The following is a 23,982-nucleotide window of genomic DNA, read 5'->3' on the forward strand; positions in this document are numbered from 1 at the left end:
GAAGTGCAGTGCTCACTGTATCTGGCTTTCATGCCTGCCTAAGGCAGCCTGGACCAATTGCTGTAACACCCACTGGTACTGGCAAACAGTCTGCACCATGTCACTGTAAAACCTTTCTGGCTGACTTTTTTATCCCCTGTCACAGAGAAGGGAACAGGCAAGATGACATCATCAGCAGCAAGGTCTTTTGCTCACAGAACACTTACAAGCAGGATGCAACCTAGCTGAATGTGTTGGATAATTGATCAGAATGGTTTTATATTGAAGGCCAAGCACCGGAGGTCAGAACTGATGTACTATCATGTAGCCAACATTTGGACAAAAGCACTCCATTTTCTTTAGTGAGATGTGATTGGCCTTTTTTTGAACATAAATATGTAAGTTGCTTTGGCATTCCAGATACTTCAGTGATACAATTAACTTCTTCAGATTTTAAAAAGTTTTATCAGTACAATGTTAACCAGTTAAGAGCACAAAAGGACTATGACCTGGTGATGGATTAGAAAAGTAAGATGATACTGAATTCAATTTTTACCTCCTAATTTCCAGGTCTGTGAGGATGTAAAATGGATGTAATTCTGATTAATTTGTTTCCTCCTAAGTGTACCTCAATAATGCAGAATGCCCCAATGTGGCAGTGATTCCTATGCCTGGCATAGGCATCAATCTGTTCTGGCCGAACAGCTGCAGCTGTGAAAGGTTTTGAGATTGCTTATATAGATGCTTTGGATAGCCTATAGCTAAAATGGCACTAGATGCCTGTGTTTAGGTCCCTGAATATCTTCCTGTGTGTAATTCATTGATGTGGGTAGGAGATAGAATTTACAAGTTCAGAATTTCAAGATTTATGTAACTACTAGCTATGTATATGTTGTGTAATTAAATGGCTGATCTTGATCTTACACCTTAGTCATGATCTTGATATTCTGTAAAATACCGGAGAAAGCTATCTCTAGCATTACATCTGGTAACAGATCCTTTCGCTTTGCAACAGTGAGGTATTTCAAATAGTCGCTCTTCATTCCTCAGAGTTAAGAGTAAAATGAATGATGACATTATCGCTGAGCAAGAAGGAAAGGATACATACCAGTAAGACTGTGTCAGTAGATTGTTAATACAACAGAGATTTCAATTTCTCAGTGAAGGACAGGGATTGCATTCCTTGAAACTACACAGATGCTGAGGAGAGGCTGAGTAGCTGAGGAAAAAAATAGAGAGGGCAAACCACAAAAGCTGATTTCTCCATCTGTAGAAAAGATCATCTTCCAAAGGTGTTTAGAAAACCAAGTACAAAATTCTTTCTATTTCCAACCTCTTCAAATAGTATATCATAATTTATGAAATATATTTGTCTAATGGGCCTAGTAGTGGCAGGACTAAAATGTGGAAATAGCCTAGTTTTGTTCTAATGTCATATTTTCTATCTTTTCTGCTTTGGTGCCAAAAGGGTTGTAGCACAGATAAGAAAACTAGGGTTAAAAAAACCCTAACAGTCAGTTTTTTCCAAGGTTGTTCCATATTCATTTTTAAAATGGGCATAATAGCTTTTCTCTGTTTTGCATGAATGACAATCTTCAGTTTCAGAAGCAGTATCCATTACTGCTGGGATGGGAGCAAAATTAGGACACCCAGAGGTGAAATCCAGAGCCAGAGACCGCCAGAACTGTTTTAGGTGCAAGCGGAGAGTACAGTTATTTAAAATATGGTCTGTATTTTTCTACATGGATAGGCAGAAGTGATCTCTTTCCTGAGGCATACAGTTTCTAAGTAGGGAAGGCTACTTCTAAACCTACCTGTCAGCTTTAAACAAGGTAATTTTCTTACTTTGCAGACTGAACTAAATCCGCTGTGACTGGGCCTCCAGGTGAGGAAGAACAGTTAGGGTGCAGACACCAGCAGAAAAGGAGGGGAAGACAGAAAGTGAGTGGGTAAGTCTATACCTATCTTTTTGTTTGTTTTTTCCCATAGGCCGAAAGGATTCCACAAAATGTTGCCAGAATTATTTAGAAGTAGCAAATGCAGGATTTACATGCAATTTTTGTAGAGTCTCAGATAACTTATGCTGCAGTTTGTCAAGTTCCATGAAATAAAACAGTATCATGAGCAAAGGAAGATGTATGTTCAGCTGCTATGAGAGCATCTTGGTGATAGCTGGGAACACTGCTGCAGGCTGCGATATGACACACAAAGGCTGTCAGCTAGGGAGTAAACACCTTCCCTTTCCAATTTTTCTGGATGGATTTTGAAATGTTTGGGTGAGTCACATCCCAAGGTTTTGTATGGTTTTCAAAAATACATGAAGCCAAAAACAAAAAGCAATTTGGCAGGCAACTATGAGCCCTTTAAAAACACACAGGCAAGCATCCACTATTGGGCTATGCACACATGTTTTTCCCATAGAATGAAAGGCCCCAGTCATGGACTAAGCAGAGTCATGAATAAAAGATGGGAGAAATCCATTAAGTCACATAGATTGTTCCCAGAGTACAAGCTAGCTCAGTCTAGGTCTGAGTGCCCTACACAATGGCACCTCTAACTAACCCTCAAGGGACCATCACTGGGTCTTCTATTACTCCCCCAACCTTCCTTAATATTTTGGCCTATCTTTCTTTCACAATTTTATCTAACAGTTCCCTCCTGCATCCTCTTCTGTCAGAACAGTCCTCCCTTCCCTTTTTATCTTTATTGTTTGGGAAATGCAGACTGTCACCTCTTTCAAAGTATGAAGGAAACAAAGAAATCTTAGTGATGGAGAAAGACACACTGGATAGGCATTTGACGTGACTTTGCTACATAATGTTCAGTAGAACCAGACCAATATAAATCTGGCATGCACAAGGATTTTCTTCATATAAGGAAGGAGACAAGAGCTTTTCCCATGTATGTGTGTCTCTAATACGATGAACAATTGATTCAACCAATGTCTCTTTGTCCAGCACTGACATAATGGACTGTATTCAGTTTCAGAAAAAACCCCCAAACCAAAAACCCCTCAAAGACCCAGCTTGCTGAAGTGAAAGGATTTTGGAAACACAATAATAAAAATGCCCTTGTGTACCAAGGGAAAGGATTGAGGACTTTTGTTGAAAAACTTGCTTGCTTTTCAAGAAAAAATAGTGGCTGATCTCCTGCCACCTTTGTTGGATTGGTCTATTTCTTTTCATTTCTCTCTTTATACCAGCTATATTTGTGTGTTGTATGGAAATACCAGTCCCTGAACACATACTGTTCAACTACAAAATGACTAAGGCTAATAGTCAAGAAATGTTTTGTTGTGTGGCTGGGAGGCAGTATCTTGAGATACTCATCTTGAGGGTGAATGAAGGGAAATCTTTCTCCCAGGGAGAGCTTGTACAGGCTAACCATACTCTTGAGTGAATAGGACTTACCACAGTTGCCCTAGTCAGACAGATGAAGCCTTTATACAACAAGAAGGCATCCTGTTCTGTTGGTGAGAGAAGAGAGATGATGTAAGAGGTCTTTGCATCATTCTGTGATTCACTAGTAGTATTTCTGTTTACTGATGCAGTTGATTAATCAGGTGATGTATTTCTACTAAAGGCTTTGCTGTGAAATAACACTTTTGAAGGTTTCTGACTGATAAGCAGAACAGTCTGATCACAAGCTACAGAAAGCCATAGGTCATATCTTGTTTATGCAGCTCCTCAGGAAACACTCCAGCAGAATGATGACAACATTTTACGTAAGCTGAGTAATGAGCACAATATAGCTGCAATTCACAGCACTTGACTATTTTTAGTTTCTAGTGTGCCTAAAAAGCAGGCTTTGAGACATTAAGAATCAGAAAAATCAGAACAGGATGCAATTTATTCTGCAAGGCCCAAAATGTTAGCCTAGAGATCTGTTTAATGTGATCTTAATGGTACTGTACTGATATGAATAATTTTATTTAGGCAGACTAACAAAAAAAATAAAACAAAAAAACCCCAGCCTTAAAAGCCACAGAGCCTGCACTGTGGTTACAAATGAGCATGATCCTAGAAGCAGATAAGTAGTTGATTTGCTCCCAAATGTGCAGGATCTCAAAATACATTCATGGTGGGTGAGACTTTTTTAATCTCCAGCCAAGAGTTACTATTTTTTCCTCCTTCTGCTACTAGGCAAAATGTGCCTGGACATTTTACAGTGTGTCATAAATTAAAGAACACCAAAGGGACCTTTCCTCTTTATTATAGCAATCTACACCAAAACCGCAGTCTGATTTTATATTGTAAATAAAACAACATATCTGGTTTCTAATTCCAGCAAGCTGAGCAGCTAGTTGTTAATGTGGTTCTGAAAAAGCATTTCATGCATGATTTAAGAAGCTCAGTGTAGGTAATTGCATCTGAAATTATACTACTAAAAATATAGTATGGCAAATGAAAGGTCAAATACTGGCTCTTGAGGGATGGAAGGAGGTCCTTCATCATTTGTTGCATGCTATTTTTGAAGTAGTGTTTCTCAAATTTTGGGTTACAACTCGGAAGTTATAAAAGGCTTCAAAGAGGTAATGGGTGGAAGAAGTATGTATATGTTCTATTCCTCTGCTGTGGGGAGTGACGAGGGAACATGAGTGGGCTGTAATACCTGGCTGGGTATGTTTATCTTAGCCAGGGAATTGCTACTTACCTCTCACATCTGGCAGCGGCTTGGTTCCTCCCGGGCAGAAGAATTGACTCAGGGCCGCACGGAGACTGACAGGCCAAGAAGTTGAGAAAGATTGCTTTGAGGGAAGACATGACTCAGAAGTGACTGGCAATAAGAGAACTGAACTATTGCCTCAAGTCTGGCTCTGGGGCAAAGTCCCTATTCCCAGCATGCAGGGGGCAGAGGAGGAATGGTGATGACAAGGGGTGCACCTAGTACAGGCATTCTACTTGCCAACTCTGCTGTAAGACTCATGGGCAAGGCCTAAAAAAACCCCAAAAAACAATCTCAACACTAAAGGTGAATAAAAGACTATTATGCAAAAATTCCCTGTATGCTGCAAAGCAGGAAAAGCTGTTTAAGCTAACACACATAAACACGTATGTTAGTTATCTGTGTTATTTTCAGCGTTACCTGCTCTGAGTTGCCATAACAGGAACCACCCACCAATGTGCCAAGGTAAAGAAAGCAGCTGGCAGAGCAAGGCAAGGAAAGCAGTGAGAGGTTGCAAAGAACAGTAGCAAAGTGTGGCAAAGCTAGAAAAAGCAGGTAACACAAGCAACTTAGCAGCTGTTCAAATTGAGTCATGTTACCCAACAGGTTTTATCAATTGAGGGCTGCTACTTAAGTGATATTGCAAAGTGGACAAGAGTTGACCCAACAGTTGCCACATCAGATGAAAACAGACTCTAAAATAGTTTGGTATTTGCTTTAGGCATGAGGTGTTATAAATCATCCTGTTTACCCTGGCTGTTAGAATTCCTCCCCCTTAAATAACAACTGTTAAGTGATCTGTGTTTGCAAGCAGGGAAGTCAGCTCATTTTGAGCATCAAGTAATTCAGATCAGTTATTCAAGTTCCTGGGTGTGAGCTCAACTGGTGTGTTTGTTGCAATGCCTTATGATGCTCTACATTTGAATGCAGTTCTTCCTGCTGCCAGTCAAGCCCTGGCAGAAGGGTTGTACTAGAACCACAAGGCTATTGCATAAAAGGCACTCACCAGTTTCTCCACAATTCTCTCAGACAAGTCTGGTCTAGGAGCTTACAGTTGGCTCTGGGCCTGTGCTGTGAGCAGTACTTAGCAATCCGGATCTCCCTGCAGTGCCTATAAAAAAGGAAGAAAGAGCCTTGGCAGCAAATCTGAGCCGTGTTTGTCCTTTGCGTGTCCTGTTAGTGACTTCAGCGACTGTGCAGCAGGTAGCTGCTGGAATCTGGCTACCTTATTCCCCGAGGAAATGCGCAACTGCTCCAGCCATGAAGCAACTGTTCTTGCTATGCAGACTCCCATAGGCTATCTAACCATCTCGATCTGGGAGCAACCTGCCAAAGTGATTTGAACAGACTTTCATACTATGGCCCTTTCTATGGAAGCTACACAGCTGTCTTCATTAGGAAGCAGCAAAGGATACAAACAACATTGATAGCATCTAAATGAAAAGCTTAGATTGGTCTTATTCTGCTAGCATCTATTTGAGCAGGTTCTATGCAAGGTTTATATGACACCTGAGAGTAGGTGGACAAGTGGGTCCATTAATACACAAATACCCTACTTCTAAAATGAAATAAAAGCTATGAAAAATGTTCCAGTGGTGCATCCACTCAGATCTGGATATTTTGCCACATGGTCCAATCTTGCCCAAATTTTATCAATAGAAGCAACTGGCATGCTGACTTTGAAAAGTATTTTGAAGTTCTACAAGTTTTAAAGTCACAGCTGAATCAGAAAATCTGTATTTCTCATCTGTAGCAAGAAACATTTTAAATGCTAGCTTTAGATGTCTGCAATACAAGTTGGGAATGGAACAAACCTGATGAATGTGACTTCACACAGCTGTGTTTGAGGGGAAAAGCAAGAGTTTAGAAGCATCTTAGTGAGGTTTACCTACATTCTTTTAACTGATCATTTCTGTATTTCTGCTTAACAATAATATTCTTGTTCTGAAGTTCCTGCTGTTGTTTTACCTAGCAATATTAAAATCAAAGCATTAAGTTAGCAAAACTTTTATTTGCCTGAGAATTTCCTTTTATTTATTTTATTAAGAACTATTGAGGGACTGAAAGTAGAGCCATAAAGCTAAGTACATAAAAGTTTATGTGCTGATTATAAGTCTAGGTCTGAAATTTAATGCAGATCCTTCTTTACATTGAATGAGGTGTCACAGGCTGCTCTTATTAGCCTTTCAAGGTTTGATTAGATGCCAGTGTAATTAAAACATTCTTTGGCACATGTTCATGTGCCTTCATGATCACAGGCTGCTCTGTGAGCTTGCATGTGCATGTTACACAGCAATGCTACCACCACCCACCATGGACTCACAAATGCTGTACTACTTTGTCCAGTAATTTTGGGGACCTCTGTAAGCCAAGGACTGCTCTATTTTTTTATAATGATTGGCACTACTCTGAAGCTCTTACCAGCTCTTAGCATTGTATTTGAAACTCTGCTGGTATAAAGTCATTCTCCTCTTCTCTACAGTTCCATTTATAACTTGTAAGAGCAATCTGCAGCTTCTGCAGAAAGGCATCTTAGGGACACCAATGATTATAATGATGAGAACTCGGAAAATACGTGCTTCAAAAACCATATACAGCAGCATGGACAGCTAAAATCAAAGGGAATAACCTCTGATAAGTATATAGCATATTTCAGCTACAAAGATCCTTCATCTGCTGCAGATGTACAACCAAGCGTGAAGGTCAGGCGATTTTTGTTTTGTTTGCTTGTTCTGGGGCTTTTACATTTCCACCTCCATCCAGAATTGAAGATACTTCTCTCAAGAGAGCAAACAAAAAAAAAATGCTGGTGAAAAGCAGAATGACTGCCCTGGGCACCCAGGACCTCCTACTGAAGAATTCAGTTGTCGTAAATGCATGTCCTATCCTAGACTAAAGGATACATATCCCTTGCTCTGTCACTCTCTCCAACTGGAAACATTTAAGAGGACAGTTTGTTTCATTTCAGAGTATCCTGTGAACCACTTTAGAGACCTTGATTTCATTCACATCCCAACTCCAAACAAAGTAGAGGATGGAGCTAATCTGTGTGTTTTGCTTGTCCATTAGTTCATTTTGACAGAAGACTTTCTGCCTGCTTTCTGTTGGACAAATTTCTTCAGTGTGTTCTGAAACCACTTATTAGTTTGGGCCCCACAGAGATGCAGGAAACACCTGGTGTGCAACTTCTTGAGGGTTTGGTAGACAAGTAGCTCAGTGTTGCCAGAAACTGAGTGGTTATGGAAGAATCTAGGTAGCTGGCAGCCAAGTAGAGACTGAAAATTTAAATTTTGCTCTTTAAAAAAAAGTATGCCTAATGATTTGAAAACTATAAAAGAATACAAATACCCTCAGACATCTTTCAAGTACATGAAGGGTGAGACCATCCTGCCTCTTCCTCCACTTCCCTCTCAAAAATTCACTGACTAGTGTAACAAAGCAAATTCAATACCGGTTCCTAATCTGGCTCTAACTTTTATTAGCAAGGAGCCAAGTTCCTCTGGCTCATACCACCTACCAGCAGATGCCCACTATTCCACATTGAGGGAAGTTTCTGTGTCAATGGTCAGCAAAAGGGGAAAATTTGATCAAAAATGTTTCTCTTGTCCCTTGTTATTCTGTAAATACAGAAGGAATTGTTATATTTAGTACTATTATTATTCAGTATGAAAGATTCCAATTAGTCCCACCATTCCTCAAGGCTTCCTCTTCTGTTTCCGTAATATTTTCTTATATATAATGGAACTTTGCAAATTTATTTGTATGGGTTTTAGACATTCAGACAGTTATCATTACACACTATCTGAAAAACAGTGTAAAAAAAAATCTGTTGAAGTTATTAATTTCTGAATATTGCTTATACTTTTATTTGCAGCTGGTCTGGATTAAAGAGAAAGTAAGAGCCTGATGGCGTCAGCATAAGTTATAAAAACCACAATAACTTTAATGTTGAGGAACCGCTTTCTCAGAGACTGGCTACTTCAGAAACTAAAATGTAAATAGCTTTGTTTAATGCCAGTAACATTCCCTGCTGGACCCTGACTAGAAAGGTTAGGTTATAAAGAAGAAACCTCATTATCTCATAGAATGATCACATCTTTGATTTCCTATCTGTGGTTGAATCTTTGAAAATTTTGCATTTCAATGCTGATGCGCCTCAATATTATGGTCCTTCTTTACTTGTCAGGAAGATCAGCTACAGGAGGATCAGAGGATTTACAAAACATAGGTCTACCACAAAAATCAATGCACCAGAATTGCTTGAGAGGAGGAATGGTGGTTTTTTTGGGAGAGCTGGCTCAGTTTCCCTGGTAAGAAATCAAAATGAACATTGCTCACTGGAGGTAACAAATGAAAGGCTGAAAAGTGAACAGTGGCCCAAGCTGGAAATCATTAAATGTTCAGATTATGCAGAGTGTATGATGGGTGGATTTTCATTATTAGGTTTTGATGTCAACTTGTATTCTGGATGTCTAAAGCTGTTTTGGTCTAGTATTACTTATTAAGCACTAGAACCGTCAGCTTGCAGGGAAAGATGCCTATACAGAGAGGGAAGAAGGCTGAAAGATAATCTGTCAATTTAAGCAATGAACAGAATAAATATATTAACAGTGGAATCAGGCTCTTATTCTAGATAGTAACTTTAACCTAATAAGTCAGTTCTCATGTGAACAAAATCACCTGAGAACAAAACAGCTCTCGGTTTAAGTGAGTGGGAAATGTGGCTCCTCACTAGGAAAACACATCTCCAAAAGAGCTACTTAGGATAAGTCTCCCTCTGATAGAGCCTTGAGTAAGATGATTACTTCCACCAGCAAACTGCCTGAGCTCATGACGCAGTGACCCACTGCAAGTTAGGGACCACTATGATTAACTTTTATGTTGCAATAGAAATACAAGTGGATTTCCATAAAACATAAAGCAAATGGCTTAGTCCAAAAGAAAATATCTTCCTCCCTTAAACAAAACTGGACAGTAAGGTCTTACACTTCTGGTAACAGGTTGATATGTGGGCTTGAAGGTATCCTTTTAATAAATGCAACAGACTACAAAAATCGATGGCCTGTGTTGCTTATATTATTGCGTATTTCCAGATGTTACTTGATAGATTTGCAGCCTTGTTGAACTACTCTTGTATCTTAGCTTGTCCTTTTGTGCTATACAAAAGTAAACAAGAGGACCTACGTACAGAGTTCAGAGCCTACTACTGAGTCTGGATATGACTGTGTTTCTTAATATATTACAAGATAGTAATGTAGTTGAAAACAATTAAATTCTTGTCCATCACATCACTAAACCAAAGAACTATTTTAAGTCTAGTAAACTGCATAGAAAATTACAGTGAAGCATTTGATTCAGCATAACAACTGATTTTAAAATATTATCATGCAATGCCAATATAGCACATAGAAAACAGTAATATCAGTAATTAGAAATAAACTAATTGTTTTCTTAACTTAAAATCACTATTTATGAAATAGCAATAAACCATGAATAGGTCACCAATGATCAGCTACAAATTTCAAAAGAGAAAATGCTTATTTTTAGCAGCATCTATACAAAAATCTATTCCTGCCTCAGTACTGTTCAACTGTGAATTTACTGTCATGAAACAATGAATATAGAAGCCTTCCAACTGCTAATTGTGGCTTACTATTTACACAGTTTATTTATAAACTCATTTTCATGCAAGTATAAAATACTAATTCCATGGACAAATACAGATTTGTTCACCACTAAATTATATACATTGTATTTGCATCTAATATTCAGAAGTGCAAAGTCCACAGTGACGTAAATAACAACAGTTTTGTAAACTATTAGATGACAAGCTCTCAGAAGATCTTAGCAACTGAATGATCATGTATTTTTTGTATACTGCTGAAGTAAAACATTTTTGTCGTAAAAGAACATACATTTCAGCTACATTCAAGTGATGATTTTATTACCATATATTATGTCTTACAAACTTTACTGGAGATGAGCAAGAGCGCTACAAAACCATACCTTAACACAAGAGGTGTATTGCATGGTATGTGCAGGCATAGCAAAGGAGAGATAAGAATTGGAAAGAAAAACAAGCTAGAAAACTTGTACAAAAATGGATAGTAATACTGACTAACACTGGGTTATAATCTTACTTATAACAGACCTGAAGGGCTAATAGAGATGCAATTCAGAAATATCTGTGCACTGTAGGTACAGTTTGGTGCAGAACGAGAGTGCACTAATACAGTCAATGTTGTACGCATAAGATAATGCACAAAATACGCTGATATGCATATAAACAACTAATTTGTTTACAGTAAATAGGGTAGCACAGTTGTAGTACTGCATCCCTGGCACTTAGTGATAGGACAATATGTATGTGGTTTAACTGAACTCATAAACAAGATATATACTGGTTTGTAAGATGTAAAATTTACATTATCCCTTTGAACCTTCTGGGTTTTTTACAGCATTTTTCCAATTTTCAAGTTCAAACACAAACATGATACACTAGCTAGATATGGAAGACGTTTCAGATATTGGCTTAAAACAAGACCTTCAATAAAAAAATGACAATCACAAATTAATTCAAATTTTTTTAGTTACTGATGGCTTGTGCTGAAAACAAAATCTGAAACGTTAAGAAACAAAAGCAACCTTGTAATACAACCCACAGTGTCTTTATGGGCTTTCCTGAATAGTAATTCCTTCCTTAATGTCCCTTTCATATATGGTAATTTCACTTAAAAGAACTGCTGAAGTTATTAATCTGAAAAATTCTAATTGAATTAGAAGTTTGGCCTAGCATATCATAACACACAGAATGGAAGAAAATATGCTCTTCTTCAAAGAAAGTATGTTTCAGCTATGAAAAGATTCCAATTTTAAGTGATTGTCCTTGTACTAAACAATATTAACAACCATCTGGAGGGATCCAATTTACTTTTGCCCGTTTTAAACAAACTGGCTAAATTGGCATTTTATATTATATATAAGAAATGTAATAAAATTGTTCTTAACATATAATGATGTAACACTTTAAAATTAACTGGTTTAAAATATTTTACAGAGACATTTTATTATATATGAACTATACAACACACAAGAGTATGAAATATTTTGAACATATACATACGTATTTTTCACGTAGATTATTATTTTGCACGAGAAATTGGTGTCTGCAATTCTAACAATCCTCTCAGATAAAACCAAAACAAAACCCCAGAATTTTTGTGGATGCATTTTTTTCCTGAAAATAAAACTTATTACAAGGAGAACGTCTCTAATGACTTTTTCCTTTTCCCAATTTCATATTTTGCACAAAGATTTTCAAATGGACCAACACACATAAAAAGAATAGCCTTTCTGTACTTTGCAGTGCAATTTGCTAGGGATAAAATTTAAACCAAAACTGACCCATTCCCCACTATGAACATGGAAAACTGCAGTCGAAGTAAACGTCAAAACCAATCGCTATTGCGACTCCTTTCCCCCTTATTTAAAATGCAATCCTTTTCAATATCCATTTTAATGAAAATATTTGCATAGAGCAGCCTTGTATTATTTCTAAAGAACATTATGAGCATTTTAACACAAGATAAGGCACATGTTTTTCAGCATTAATAATCTAAAACTAATCCTGAGGATCTGCTCCTCCCCCTCAGCAAAATCTGCTTTTTAATATACCCTGTATTACCTGAAGAAAGCAGAAAAGCAGTATAGAACAAACCAAAACTCTTTAGTTGAACTAAATTAAGAACACTAATAACACCTGATAATATTGTAACAAATCCACAGATAAAGAATTAAGTCATTCTCTAAACAAGTTATCTTTAGGGGGAAAAAACCAAACAAAAAAAGATACTGCCAGTAGCACTGTAGATGTTAGATAAAAGTTCACATAATATGGATGACATTTATAGTGAGTTTTGCTAAAATAAGCTCCCATCAGAAACAAGGTAGCTAAATTGTGAGGCACTTAAGGTTGACAAGAAAAGGAGGAATGCAAGGGATCTGTTTCATAGAAAACCTAAAGTTGCATATCATATCCTTGTATTAAGCCTTCTATTAAAGTGCTAGGAATGGAGACTTAAAACAAAAGGATTTAAATATAAAATAAGTGATTAAAGAGCTTAGTATGCATTAAAATTAAGTGCTTTTGAGTCTCATGAATTCAGAGCTTTTTAATAGTTTTTAAAAATAAAGTCTGGAAATAATCCACATGTGAAATCATCTTCCTTGTGCCATTGATGCTATTTGTAAAGTGCCCAATTATTTTCTAAACAACAAAACCATTTGCCTTATCTTATGTTGTATAGCATGACATAGTCTGTAGTACGTATGTAATCCATACTGCAATGACACAGTCAATCCGATGGAAAACAGCACATGCATACTTCTAGTCAGAAGTTTTAAATGCCACCGGTCACTCTAACAAGCCAGGTCTCGGATTACATATCCACCCCTATATAGTGCAACCAAACTCATATTCTCAAAATGTAATTTAGCAGTTAAAGTCCGATGCTCAAAGATAGACTTATCGAGCTTTTCCTCACGGCATCCTGATGCCCAGACAAAATCACAGATGGAACTCTAGATCTGAATCACATAAATCCACTAGATGCCAAATCTGAGAAGGATCTGGGTTCTGTCGGATGATGAAGAGGCTGAAGATGTGTGGCAGTCTGTGCATTACTGATCACATCTAGCTGAGAGGGATATGCTTCATTTACATTTCCTCCATTGAAACCGTTTTGGAACTGGCAGGAAAAAAAGACAATATAAATGGTTAGTATGGGAAACCAATTTATCTATAAATTTTACAAAATCCTCCTAAAGACACAGATGGGATGAAATAATCTTAAAATACAATGAATAGCTTTAAAATGTTTTCAGTTGGTTTGTTGTTTTTTGGGAGTTTTTTTAAATGACAAATGATAAGAAGTTAATTTGCATTAAAGTAGGGTCAGAATCCTCAGTGAAACCTACCCATGTTGAAGTCAGTGGGAGTCCTACTTCTGGCTAGGTAAAGAAACATTGCTATTACCTAAAGCATAATACAGTTTCCATTTGTAGAAAGTAGTTTGACTGAACACTCCTGATTTCCACATCCAGCTGTTACATTTTAAAAGCAACCTATTTACATATTTTCATGTCTGCAATGGGATCCAGACTTTACAGCTCTTCCAGGAATGCACATGCAGCCCTATTACTAAGCTGAAGCGTACTGCATTCAATCCAAGGCTGAGCTGTTGTAGGGTGGGCTTTTTTGACAAATGGTCTCCATATTAACAATGCCAAGCAAAAGCAATGAATTGCTTTCATCAGTCTTGACATAATTATTCATAAGGTTATTTTAATCATCTGATGTAACGCTTCCTGTCATGCTATGGAAAAGTCACTTTATCTACAAAATACTCCATTCCGTCAGGCATAAAAATACGAGTACTTTAAACACTTCCACCATCTCTTCGGGAGTAGCTCATATCGTAAGTACCCATTCATTCAAGGTTTTCCTTAAAAACGTACATCATAAAACATATAACATAAAAACATCTATCAAAATATGCTGGGGTTTGGAAACTTCTGGTTTTCCTTCTATGCAAACACTGACATTTGGCTAACTGTGTACAATTTGTCTGAGTTTTTAACAAGACTACAGCCATGCGAAGTATGTTTTTAATCAAAGTTGCCATACTTTTACAGACAGCTACAATAACATAAGCTAGGATTACTTCTGACAGAAGCAGATTATTTCAATATTCTTCATTAACAAGATAAGCACGCTCATTAACATTTCTAAGAAAGTTCTCAACACACAATCTAGCACTTGGTAAGATTTCTCCTACTTAATAAAGGAATACTGACCTTAAACAAGCAATCAAATTACCTAAGTCCCTCCTGCCCTTCTCTATCACTTGAAAGTGTTTTTAGACTACATTGGCTATGATCCTACCACAATTACCTCTTAGGCAGAAGGTCAAGGCAGATGACCACAACAGACCCTTCTGGATTTCTAATCATCTGGTCTTTTCACACAGAAATCGATGGGAGTTAAGGCTGAGGAAAGGATAGCAATCATGGCTTGCATAGCAACATCTGTCCTCTCTCCAGACTCCAACTGCTGATAGGGTTGTCAGCGTGCTAAATCCAGCCACAAAGACTGCCCTACTTTGGATTGGCTGTGTGAACATAGGCTCTGATGGTAGTATGCCATCTGCTTAATGGCATCCTTACTGAAGTTATCAATTAGCAATAAAATCAAACCTTAAATTTATTATCATAAGCAGTGATACATTCTCCCTATTTACAATAAAGAAATGTACATTATTTGCAATCATGGCTTTGGCATATGTGATATTTTACAAGATCACTTCAAGTGCAGCATCTATACTTCTGACTTACTAGTTCCCATAGATTAACATATGTTAAAGTTCTTAACTCTTCTGATACAACACTAAATACAATTTCTGTAATATAAGCATATATAAATATAGGGTTATCTTTCCCTGGAGCAATGACATTTCTAGGCAAAAAAATATATTTCTATATTAAAATATTACTCAACATAACAACTTTGGTTTATATAGAGCCTTACTTTCCCCTCTACCTATAAAAATATTAATTGGCAGATGTGACTAGAAGTCAAAACTGAATACAGTCTGGTGTAAGAGATGTTGGATTTTTTTCACGTGAACAATACCTAGCAGTATGGGCTGCAAAAGACAATGCTATTTCGTTTATGTCTCTTCCCAGCCCTCATGGCACCCAGCTGGCATACCTAAGTTTTGGACCCACAAGGACCTGGAGAGCTATCAACTATCTACGATCATTCTTTTACAAAAGGAGTTGGGGAAATAATCCTTATCTCATCAAGAAGCATGCTCCTCAAAATCATTTGGACAGATGCTCAACAGTTCTCTTCAGAGGTAGACAGAAGCTAACATGCACAGAGGTAGCATCAGTTCTGCACTAGGCTTCTGCTCATGCAACACTATCCAGATCCACACAGCATAGGTATACAATAGCAAGAGGGGCTGGATTTGCCTCTGAACTACTTAAGTAAGGATAACTTTTCACAAAGTGGCCTTTTTTAATTTTTTTTTTTTTCTGGCAAATAAGCTAAATGCAATATTACTACTGCAGCTCAGCATTCTAAGTAAATATGAAGTAATAGATTATTTATTACATTCACAGATGCTTAGTCATTAGTCATTAAACTTTTTACAGATGAAAAGAGAAAGTAAGCAAGAAAATAACAAAAAGGGGGTATAACAAAAATTATTAAGACAACATAACAACAAAATAAATGTAATTGAAACCAACCATTAAAATCAAAGAAATCTAATTGCTTATGCACTGGCTGTTCAAAACATACATCACAGTAGTATAGCTTCTGTGAAAAGAAAAAGTCTGTACTATAGGGACAAACTTGCATGATGCTGGAACTACTTTGCAACCCTATTACCAAGCACTATGAAGAACTGCTAACAGTGACCACAGGCAGGTGACATACAGCCAAGCACTGTGCAAGCTTGCACACTGCAGTTTGCCAAAGTCACTTTGTGATATTTCAGCCCTTGGGCACTCAGACAGAGGCTATTCATCTTGTTGAGCTGTCCTGTATTTTAGCTAAATTTCTGCAATTCTGCAATTGTATTTTTGCCACTAGTGAGGTAGTTTTAAAAAGGACATGTTTTGTACTTGTATTGAGCACACTGAAAAACTGGGTATGTTCTACTTGCATTCCTCACCTCTGTCTTGTGTAGGTTAAATACCAATTAGTACTTTAATTCTGTAAATGCTTATGCATGTGCACAAGCATTTGTAGGATCAGTACTTTAGAACATTAACTCATTGAGGTAAAAAAAGAAAAAGATTTGTGGCTCTGTACTTGAGCAGCATTAACAGAAATTAATGGTACAAGTTAAAGTACTTCAGCAAAGGTTATTCAGAATTAGAAACTGCCTTAGTAATAGAAATTTTTTTATTTCTAAGTTAATTTTACCTATGAAGAACTGTGCTTTAAACTGTAGTCTGTGTGTACAGCCAGGCTCCTCTCTTCTATAGCTTTTATTGTGCACCCTCCTTCGCACGGCGTGAAAGGGTCCAACTCATTTATTGTGAATATAATTTTTTCCTGCTCTTTCGTCTTCAGCAGACAACTTAGCAGCTTGAGGAACAAGGTGACTTTCACTTATGGCAATATATATAAATATTTTTGCAGTATCATTATGTGTAGAAATGCAATAGTTCATAATATTTCATGCTATTTCTGTGCTATTATAATCTGAAACTTGAAGTGATCCTAAAATCAGTGAAGAATCTGAGTAACTACAGAACCCAAGTAACTTTTAAACCCAAGATACTTTCCTGGATCCTTACAATGTATTCCATGAAAATTAATGTACCAGACAGTATTACTGACATCATTCCACTCCTCTAAAGAAGGTGTATAAGCAAATTCCAAGGTTTTGACCAATCTGCTTTTCCTTTGCTCCTGCTGGGAAAATCACTGGTAGGTACAACAGACTAGTTCACTCCTGCTTTACCACTGCCAAAGAGAGCTACACCAGGCTGTGGATAAATGTACATAAAACCAAATGCAACTCTCTTCAACTTAATGAACAAATAAAGCAAGGACATTCACACATTGCTAACCCATCAAACTTAGTGATTCAATTATGACAAACTCTGTGTCATGGTAGCCACCCAAAACAATAAAAACACGATTCAAAATGCAAGCAACGTAGCAATGCCATTTACCTTACCTTGTTCAACAATGTTTGCTGACTTGCCGTCATAGGGTCATACTGCATTTGATCCATGCAGCTGGGCTGTGCTTCTTGCGTGCACTGGTACATAGAAACAGCACCTGCATAGCACGTTTGAGGAGTTAGCATAACCGACTCAGAGTTTATACCACACTCATGATTTTCAGGGACTTGCTGCAAACAGCTAAGAAAATCCTCCAGGTTGGAAGAAGCAGAGTAAGTCGATCTGTCAAAACCTGCTACAGGGAAATCCATCTGAGCAAAATTCGAAAGCTGCGGCATCATTGCTGTGGGTTGCTTGTAAGGAATAAACTCTTGCCTACAGGCATAAGGGGAAGTGTTTACTTCTGATTTGTAAGCGAACTCGGATGTAGTGGCATGCATGCCAGGGAATGCATATTGCTGGGGCGGCTGCGGCTGCTGCTGTGAGCAGCTAAGAGGCATGCTGGTGCCAGAGCTCCAATTTGTGAACATCCCATTGACTTGCATATGTTTCATCTTTTGACAGAGCTGCTGCTGCTGCTGCTGCTGCTGCTCCATGAGCTGTTTCTGGTGCTGATGAAGTTGGTGTGGCTCTAACTCTTGCTGTAGCAAGCAGCCTTCATTCTGGACAAGGGGTTGTTGCTGGTTACAGCCTGAATATAAGAAGTCAGACTTATTTAAGGAATCCTGAACATAAGTCAGGATTTCATCAGTTATGTTGATGTCCCCAATATCATCCACATCAGATAATTCAGTTTTAAAAAACTCCTCATCCTGCTGAATACACTTTAGATCTTCAAAGTCAATACCCAGATTTTTCATGATGCTGTACAAATCACTGGTTTTGTTATCTTGAAAGAGTGCTGCACTGTCTTCAGGAAGTGGAACGGTATTGTCCTGGGAACACTCCATTAGCTCCCGTTTGAGAATGTTGTGATTTCCAGCAGGTAGGAGATTATCCATCCAGCCACTGTTAACAACACTGCCCAGTTCATCCCTGCTGTCTGCAAAGAAGTTCCGCTCAAAGGAAAGTTTATGTGATGCTGGAGGGCAGAGATACACAGACTCATCTTGTCTTAACATGGCACCTAAGAGGGAGTTTGGGTCCACGGAATCATTGTGTAGCGTTGCTTTGGCTCCTTTTCCTGTTGTGCTTTTGTTCTTCGGCTGAGAGGGATCCATAAGGCTCGACATAGGGAAAGACACCTCATATAACACAGCCTCACCAGTGGCAAACATGAAGGGTAACTTCATGTTACGCTTCCGTAGGTGTTCTGCCCCTTCTTCATCTCTGAAAATAAATCAGATATATAGCATAAAACTGCAGTACTAAACAGTTACTGTAATCTTTTTGTCCCCTGGAATTAATATAAAAAAATAATAATGAACCATTCTATTTGTAGGCATTTTTCAAATTCCTAGCTATTCCAGCTCAACTTGGCTGAGTTAAATCAAGAGACAGATTATGAAATAAGGAGCTTATGACCATAATACCACCTTTAGATATTACATTTGTAATTAAATCTAGATAGCATACACCATTTTCTGTGCATTATGAGCTGAAATGAAAGTAAGTGGGCTTTGTTCCATGCATTACATTTTTCTCGCCATAGCAAGTAAATGAGTACTTCAATACTGAAGTCTCTCTCTTTCTCCATTTTACAGAATCGTTAGCAAAAATTATTTAACCTGTATAATAATGCTGAATTCTATATCATGTAGAATCTAGTTCAGCACCATAAAGGACATAATTTATGTTATTTGTTGTGTCTTCTACACAACTGCAGTTACATTTCTTAATTTTTGCTAACAAGCATAATGAATTAAATATAGGTTGGACGGAATAACTTGGTGCTTGTACTACTTGCTCTTATTCTTTATATGAAATCAAGATGTCTGAAGTTTTACACATACAGGACTATGGAACACAAGTACTGAAATATTGGAGTTCTTTTCAATGTTTGTTAGCAGACGGATAGAGGTTTTCTTTGTGTAGTTCAGGACTTAAAGGGGGGTTATTTAAAATTGAGTAATTCCTTTCTGAATATAAACAAGCTCAACGTTTTTCAGCTTTTGAAGCATACTGCTTTATGCAATGATGACTTACGTAAGAGGTCTTTGCGTGGCAATGATGTAATCTGGTCTTCCATTTTTGTAGACAAGACGTGCATTTGCCTGTACCCAGGCCCATCGATTTTCTTTGGTTAGAAGCCTAAATACAGTCATTCCACTCTCACCTGTCTTCATCACTAGAGAGGAAGCATACCGTTTACTGTCCAGTGAACAAAAATAGGAACATCTGGCATGGCATGAAATTAATCCCATTTGTAGAGCAATTTTACAAATCTCATGTCCTCAATCACCCATTTCTGTGTGACACTAATGTGCTTCCAGTTGAAACAGGATGATTGATCACTTTAAGAAGTCTACTTTAATTTACTGGTAAAACAAGAGCCAAAACTGCAAACATTTATAAGATATCCACTACAGATTATTAACATCCTATATGGAGATTCAGCCATTATTTCTGCAATAACAGGAATTAATAAATACTAGGACATGTAAATGACAAAAGCCTAAATCTCTTTTAAATCTGAAAAGTGACTACTACTAGAGAAATTAAAAAACACATTAGCTTTGATTTCAATTCTTTTGCATTTTGACTGATTAATGCAGAGGTACTTCAAAATTCATTATTTTTCACTCCCACTATCACTTCACTGGTAGTGCTTGACAAACATATGTTTTTGTCATGCATTGCTGAAAACACTGCATTTCTAGACAGAAAAATTAAATTTAAAAAAAGGACAGTTTAAGAATCCTAACAAAAAATAATCTTTGCTACAAGACTTCTTTTTTTATCTTAGCATCAGAAATGGAGCAAAAATGAGTTTTAAGACAAAAGTTTCAAATCAAAATTTCAAACCAAAGTTTCATCCCATTCTATTATGGAAGTATCTCTTTCTTATTCCTTACCAAACTAACAATACCACTGATAGGCAACGGTGACTGAGCTATACTTGAAAAAGAAAACTTGCTTAATACATGTTGAGACCTAACCTACAGAGGGGTTATTTAATTGTATATAAAGGGACAAAAGAAAAAACAGTTTTTCAAGAGAAGTCAGTAGAAAAGAAGCACCAAAATACCCTGAAGATGTTGCTGTAACTTTCAAAGACAAAGAGCTAACAAAAAAGTAAAGGAAGATGTCCATTAAATAGTTGTATATCAGATAGCTGATAGTTACTTCCTTAGCTTAAAACATTTTACTTCTCTCCTTAAGTTGTTACTTAAGCCAAATCCAGCTGCCAAGAATCAAAACCAGAAACACAGGACATTAGCATGCTAAATCAGAGATTAATTTCTCTTAAAAATCTTACAGTGATATCAAAAGAAAATGCTTTATTTAACTTCCTAACAGGAAAGCTATCTTAGAAATAGTCCCTTTTCCCAAAGGAAGTTGTTGAAAAAGCAGAAGTTGGACTGACCAGAGAAGGAAGTGAGAAGAGCACAATGTGACAGAAACTGGAATATATAACCTAAAAGGGTCTAGATAGATAGATATACTAAATGTTTCTCCATCCAGTATAAGTTTTTATAGGGAGAGAAAGATCATGTGAAATGAATAGTGTTTTTCTGTTAATGACCACCTTTTTTTGTTATTTTGTTTTTGTTTAGAAGGGTATTTTGTAGTATTTTTTACTATGAATACAATCCACACTTCGATTTTTCAGCCTTTCTTAAGAAATGAAGCTTACTTCGGACATGATTTTCAGCACAATAAAGCATATCAGCTGCATGAACAAACTGGTATCCTGTTCCTCTCATACACAGCTCTGCTTCAGTATATCCCAGGACAATCTTTCCTCTGAAAGGTAAAAACAAAAAATGGCAACACTGCTGATGAACCAACTTACAGAATGAATGCCAAGCAAGTTAATTATGGCTAGAACATTTCAGACACAAGTGCTAACTATATTTTGTTTTAATATGAATTGTATGCAGAAGCATGACAGTTCTAACAAAAAATAAAGTAAACCAAAATTTTTACTAGTCCCTCAAGTTGCCTTCAGTGACTAGAAATGGGTTCACAAAATCATTAGACCATTAAAAAAAAAAAGTATGCCTGAAGTTCAGATGGACTCAATGCCATACTTTTGAATTTACTTGTAACAGGCAGCTCCCATTGCAATGCAGACAGTTTGCTTAGACCTGTTCCATAGCATTTGCCTATAGGTGCTTGCATGTACAATTAAGTAGTGGCTTAACTTTAGTTATCTAAAACCTCCTGCCTAAATTACTATTTTTAGTAGGTTAAAATTCAAACCAGGGTGTATCTCAGAACTAAATCCCTTTTGCTATTAAGTAGTTTGAGACCCCTGTGTTTGCATTTAATCTATTTGGCTCAGAGGAGTACCGGCAATAGTCATGTTTGACCATGAGGATGACCAAGGGATGAAGAACTTAACAGCATTTGTGTAAGCGTTATGAGATACATCACAGAATAAAATAGTCAAAAAGAGATTGAAATAGGAATTGGAACAAAAAAATGGAGATCCAAAGATAGCGGGGGGAAAAAAAGGGGGGAAGTAGGGATGGGGAACAATATTTGCAAAAGTGTAAAATGTAACAAAAATTACAATGTTCCAAGTGAAGCATAATAAAAAGAAACGTAACAAAAATTAAAAGGTTTCAAGTGAAGCATGATGAAAAAAATCAGAGGAAAAAAGCTGTGTTAACATTTTGTAAACTTTAACTTGTATCAGTTTATAAAACTCAAGAAACACATTTCAGTTTATGACTAGACAGAACCCCAAGTAATTTGACTTTTTATTATCCTCTAAGTAAGCATGGAAATCCATATGAGACACTCCGCTGAAAACGAGTCTGAAAGTTGAAAGCATTATCAGTCAAAAATAAGAGCAAGAGGAGAAGGAAGGGAGGAGGCCAGAGGGTTTTCTTTTTATAAAGAAGCATCTTAATGGGCTTCTTGACCATGTTGATTCATAGTTACATTATGTTGATCTAGTAATGCAATAGTGTTTTCACAGGTTTTACATAGGAGAAGAATGGTTTGTAAAATCGCTAAAAGTCATAATATGAAAAAGGACTCCATTTGTTATTTTGAAATAAATAACATTTCCATTGTATTTTACATCTATTTAAACTGATGGAGAAAATATGCATGCAAAACAAAATGAACACTTGTTCTATCAGTTCTAAAACTAAATTTCAGATTCATACATTAAACTTTTCTTCTTCCCTAATTCATTAGCATTCTGGTTTTTTTGGGGTTCCGTTTTGTTTTGGGAATTTGGGTTTATTTTGTTCTTTTAATGTTTGAGAGTCAGAAAGCAGTATGCCTTTTCAAGGAAGTACGCTAAGACAATCCCATTTCTCTTTACTTACGAGCAGGGCCGAAGAAAAAATCCTAACAGTTCCTGAACAGTTATCAGTATTTACTGAAACAGTAGCCAGCTTTATATTTCAAATACATACTTCAAACCTATCTTATCAGCAAATTATTATTATGCAGAATAATTTACACTTACTTTGCATCACAGCCAGTAGGTGTGAAATCCAGTTTGTGTTTCGTTCTGAAGATAAAGTTTTTGGTTCGTATCTCAAGGATAGATGGTGGCTGCAGGGGAGTGGCTACTGCAAACAGAGCAAGCTGAGGAGACAAAGTTGCTCCATCTTTCCCTTTCTTGTTTTGTCCATGAAGAAACTTTAATCGTCCTTGAAAATTCATAGCCTTTGGATGAGGAAAAAAGTAATTGTTATATGTTAGAGATATTTAAGAGTAAAATATTTCTGTTATGTAAAATAATTTTTTTAAGACCCATCAGATTCCAGCTTTGTAGCATGGCATACACAAAAGTTAGCGAACAAGTACAGAATGCTGTTGGTATACCCCCGAGTGTGTCACTTTGAGATCTGCTAATAAACTCACTGGAGGAAGAATTAACGGGTAGGTTGTTTTATGAAAAACCAACCCAAACATGTAATAGCAAATGCCAACTGGATCATCTAATATGCGAATGAACATGGCATTATACATGCATATAATTAACATACCATTATTTCTCTTGCATTTCTGTCAGTCATCAGTATAAAATATGCAAATGTGTATAACTGCAAAATCTATAGAAACAATTCTGTTCGTAAGAAGCCACCTAGAAGGTGACAAACCCATATTTCTTGTAAAATCTACAGCAAACAAAAAAAGTATTTAAAAAGAGCAAGCGCAAACTTTCCCAAGTAAGCGAATACTATGGTTTTGTTAGTTATTATGACTTACTGCATCTCATGATACCCAACAGAAAATAATCCTTGTAATGCTTTTTTATCTGCAAATCACACAGTACCTTACAAAAGCTGATGCTTATTTGTATTTCAGTGAGGAGCCATGTGAAATTTGTATTTCAGTGAGCCATGAGAAATGAGAGAACTTGCACCTGGTTGTAACAACAACATCATCATGTTGAGGAGGACAAATTTAGTGTCACTGACAAACATACTGGCTCAGGCAGCTCAGATATCTATGGAGACTTAACAAATAAAGTAAGTTGCTTTACATATTATAAGAATAACG

General features: G+C 37.0%; 1 protein-coding gene across 1 annotated transcript in view; it reads right to left on the reverse strand.

Moving 5' to 3' along the window:
- Nucleotides 1-10,286: 10,286 nt before the first annotated feature.
- AHR (aryl hydrocarbon receptor) overlaps nt 10,287-23,982 on the reverse strand; it is a 63,843-nt gene continuing 50,147 nt past the window's right edge. Inside the window, exons 7-11 of the mRNA XM_040589967.1 lie at nt 22,940-23,142; nt 21,146-21,255; nt 19,495-19,636; nt 17,403-18,678; nt 10,287-13,391 (exon numbers count right to left, since the gene is read on the reverse strand). Coding sequence (XP_040445901.1) covers nt 13,236-13,391; nt 17,403-18,678; nt 19,495-19,636; nt 21,146-21,255; nt 22,940-23,142 — 1,887 coding nt within the window. The 3' untranslated portion in view covers nt 10,287-13,235. The remainder of the gene's footprint in view (nt 13,392-17,402; nt 18,679-19,494; nt 19,637-21,145; nt 21,256-22,939; nt 23,143-23,982) is intronic.

Source organism: Falco naumanni, chromosome 4 (genome assembly GCF_017639655.2).
Source record: "Falco naumanni isolate bFalNau1 chromosome 4, bFalNau1.pat, whole genome shotgun sequence".
NCBI lineage: Eukaryota > Metazoa > Chordata > Aves > Falconiformes > Falconidae > Falco > Falco naumanni.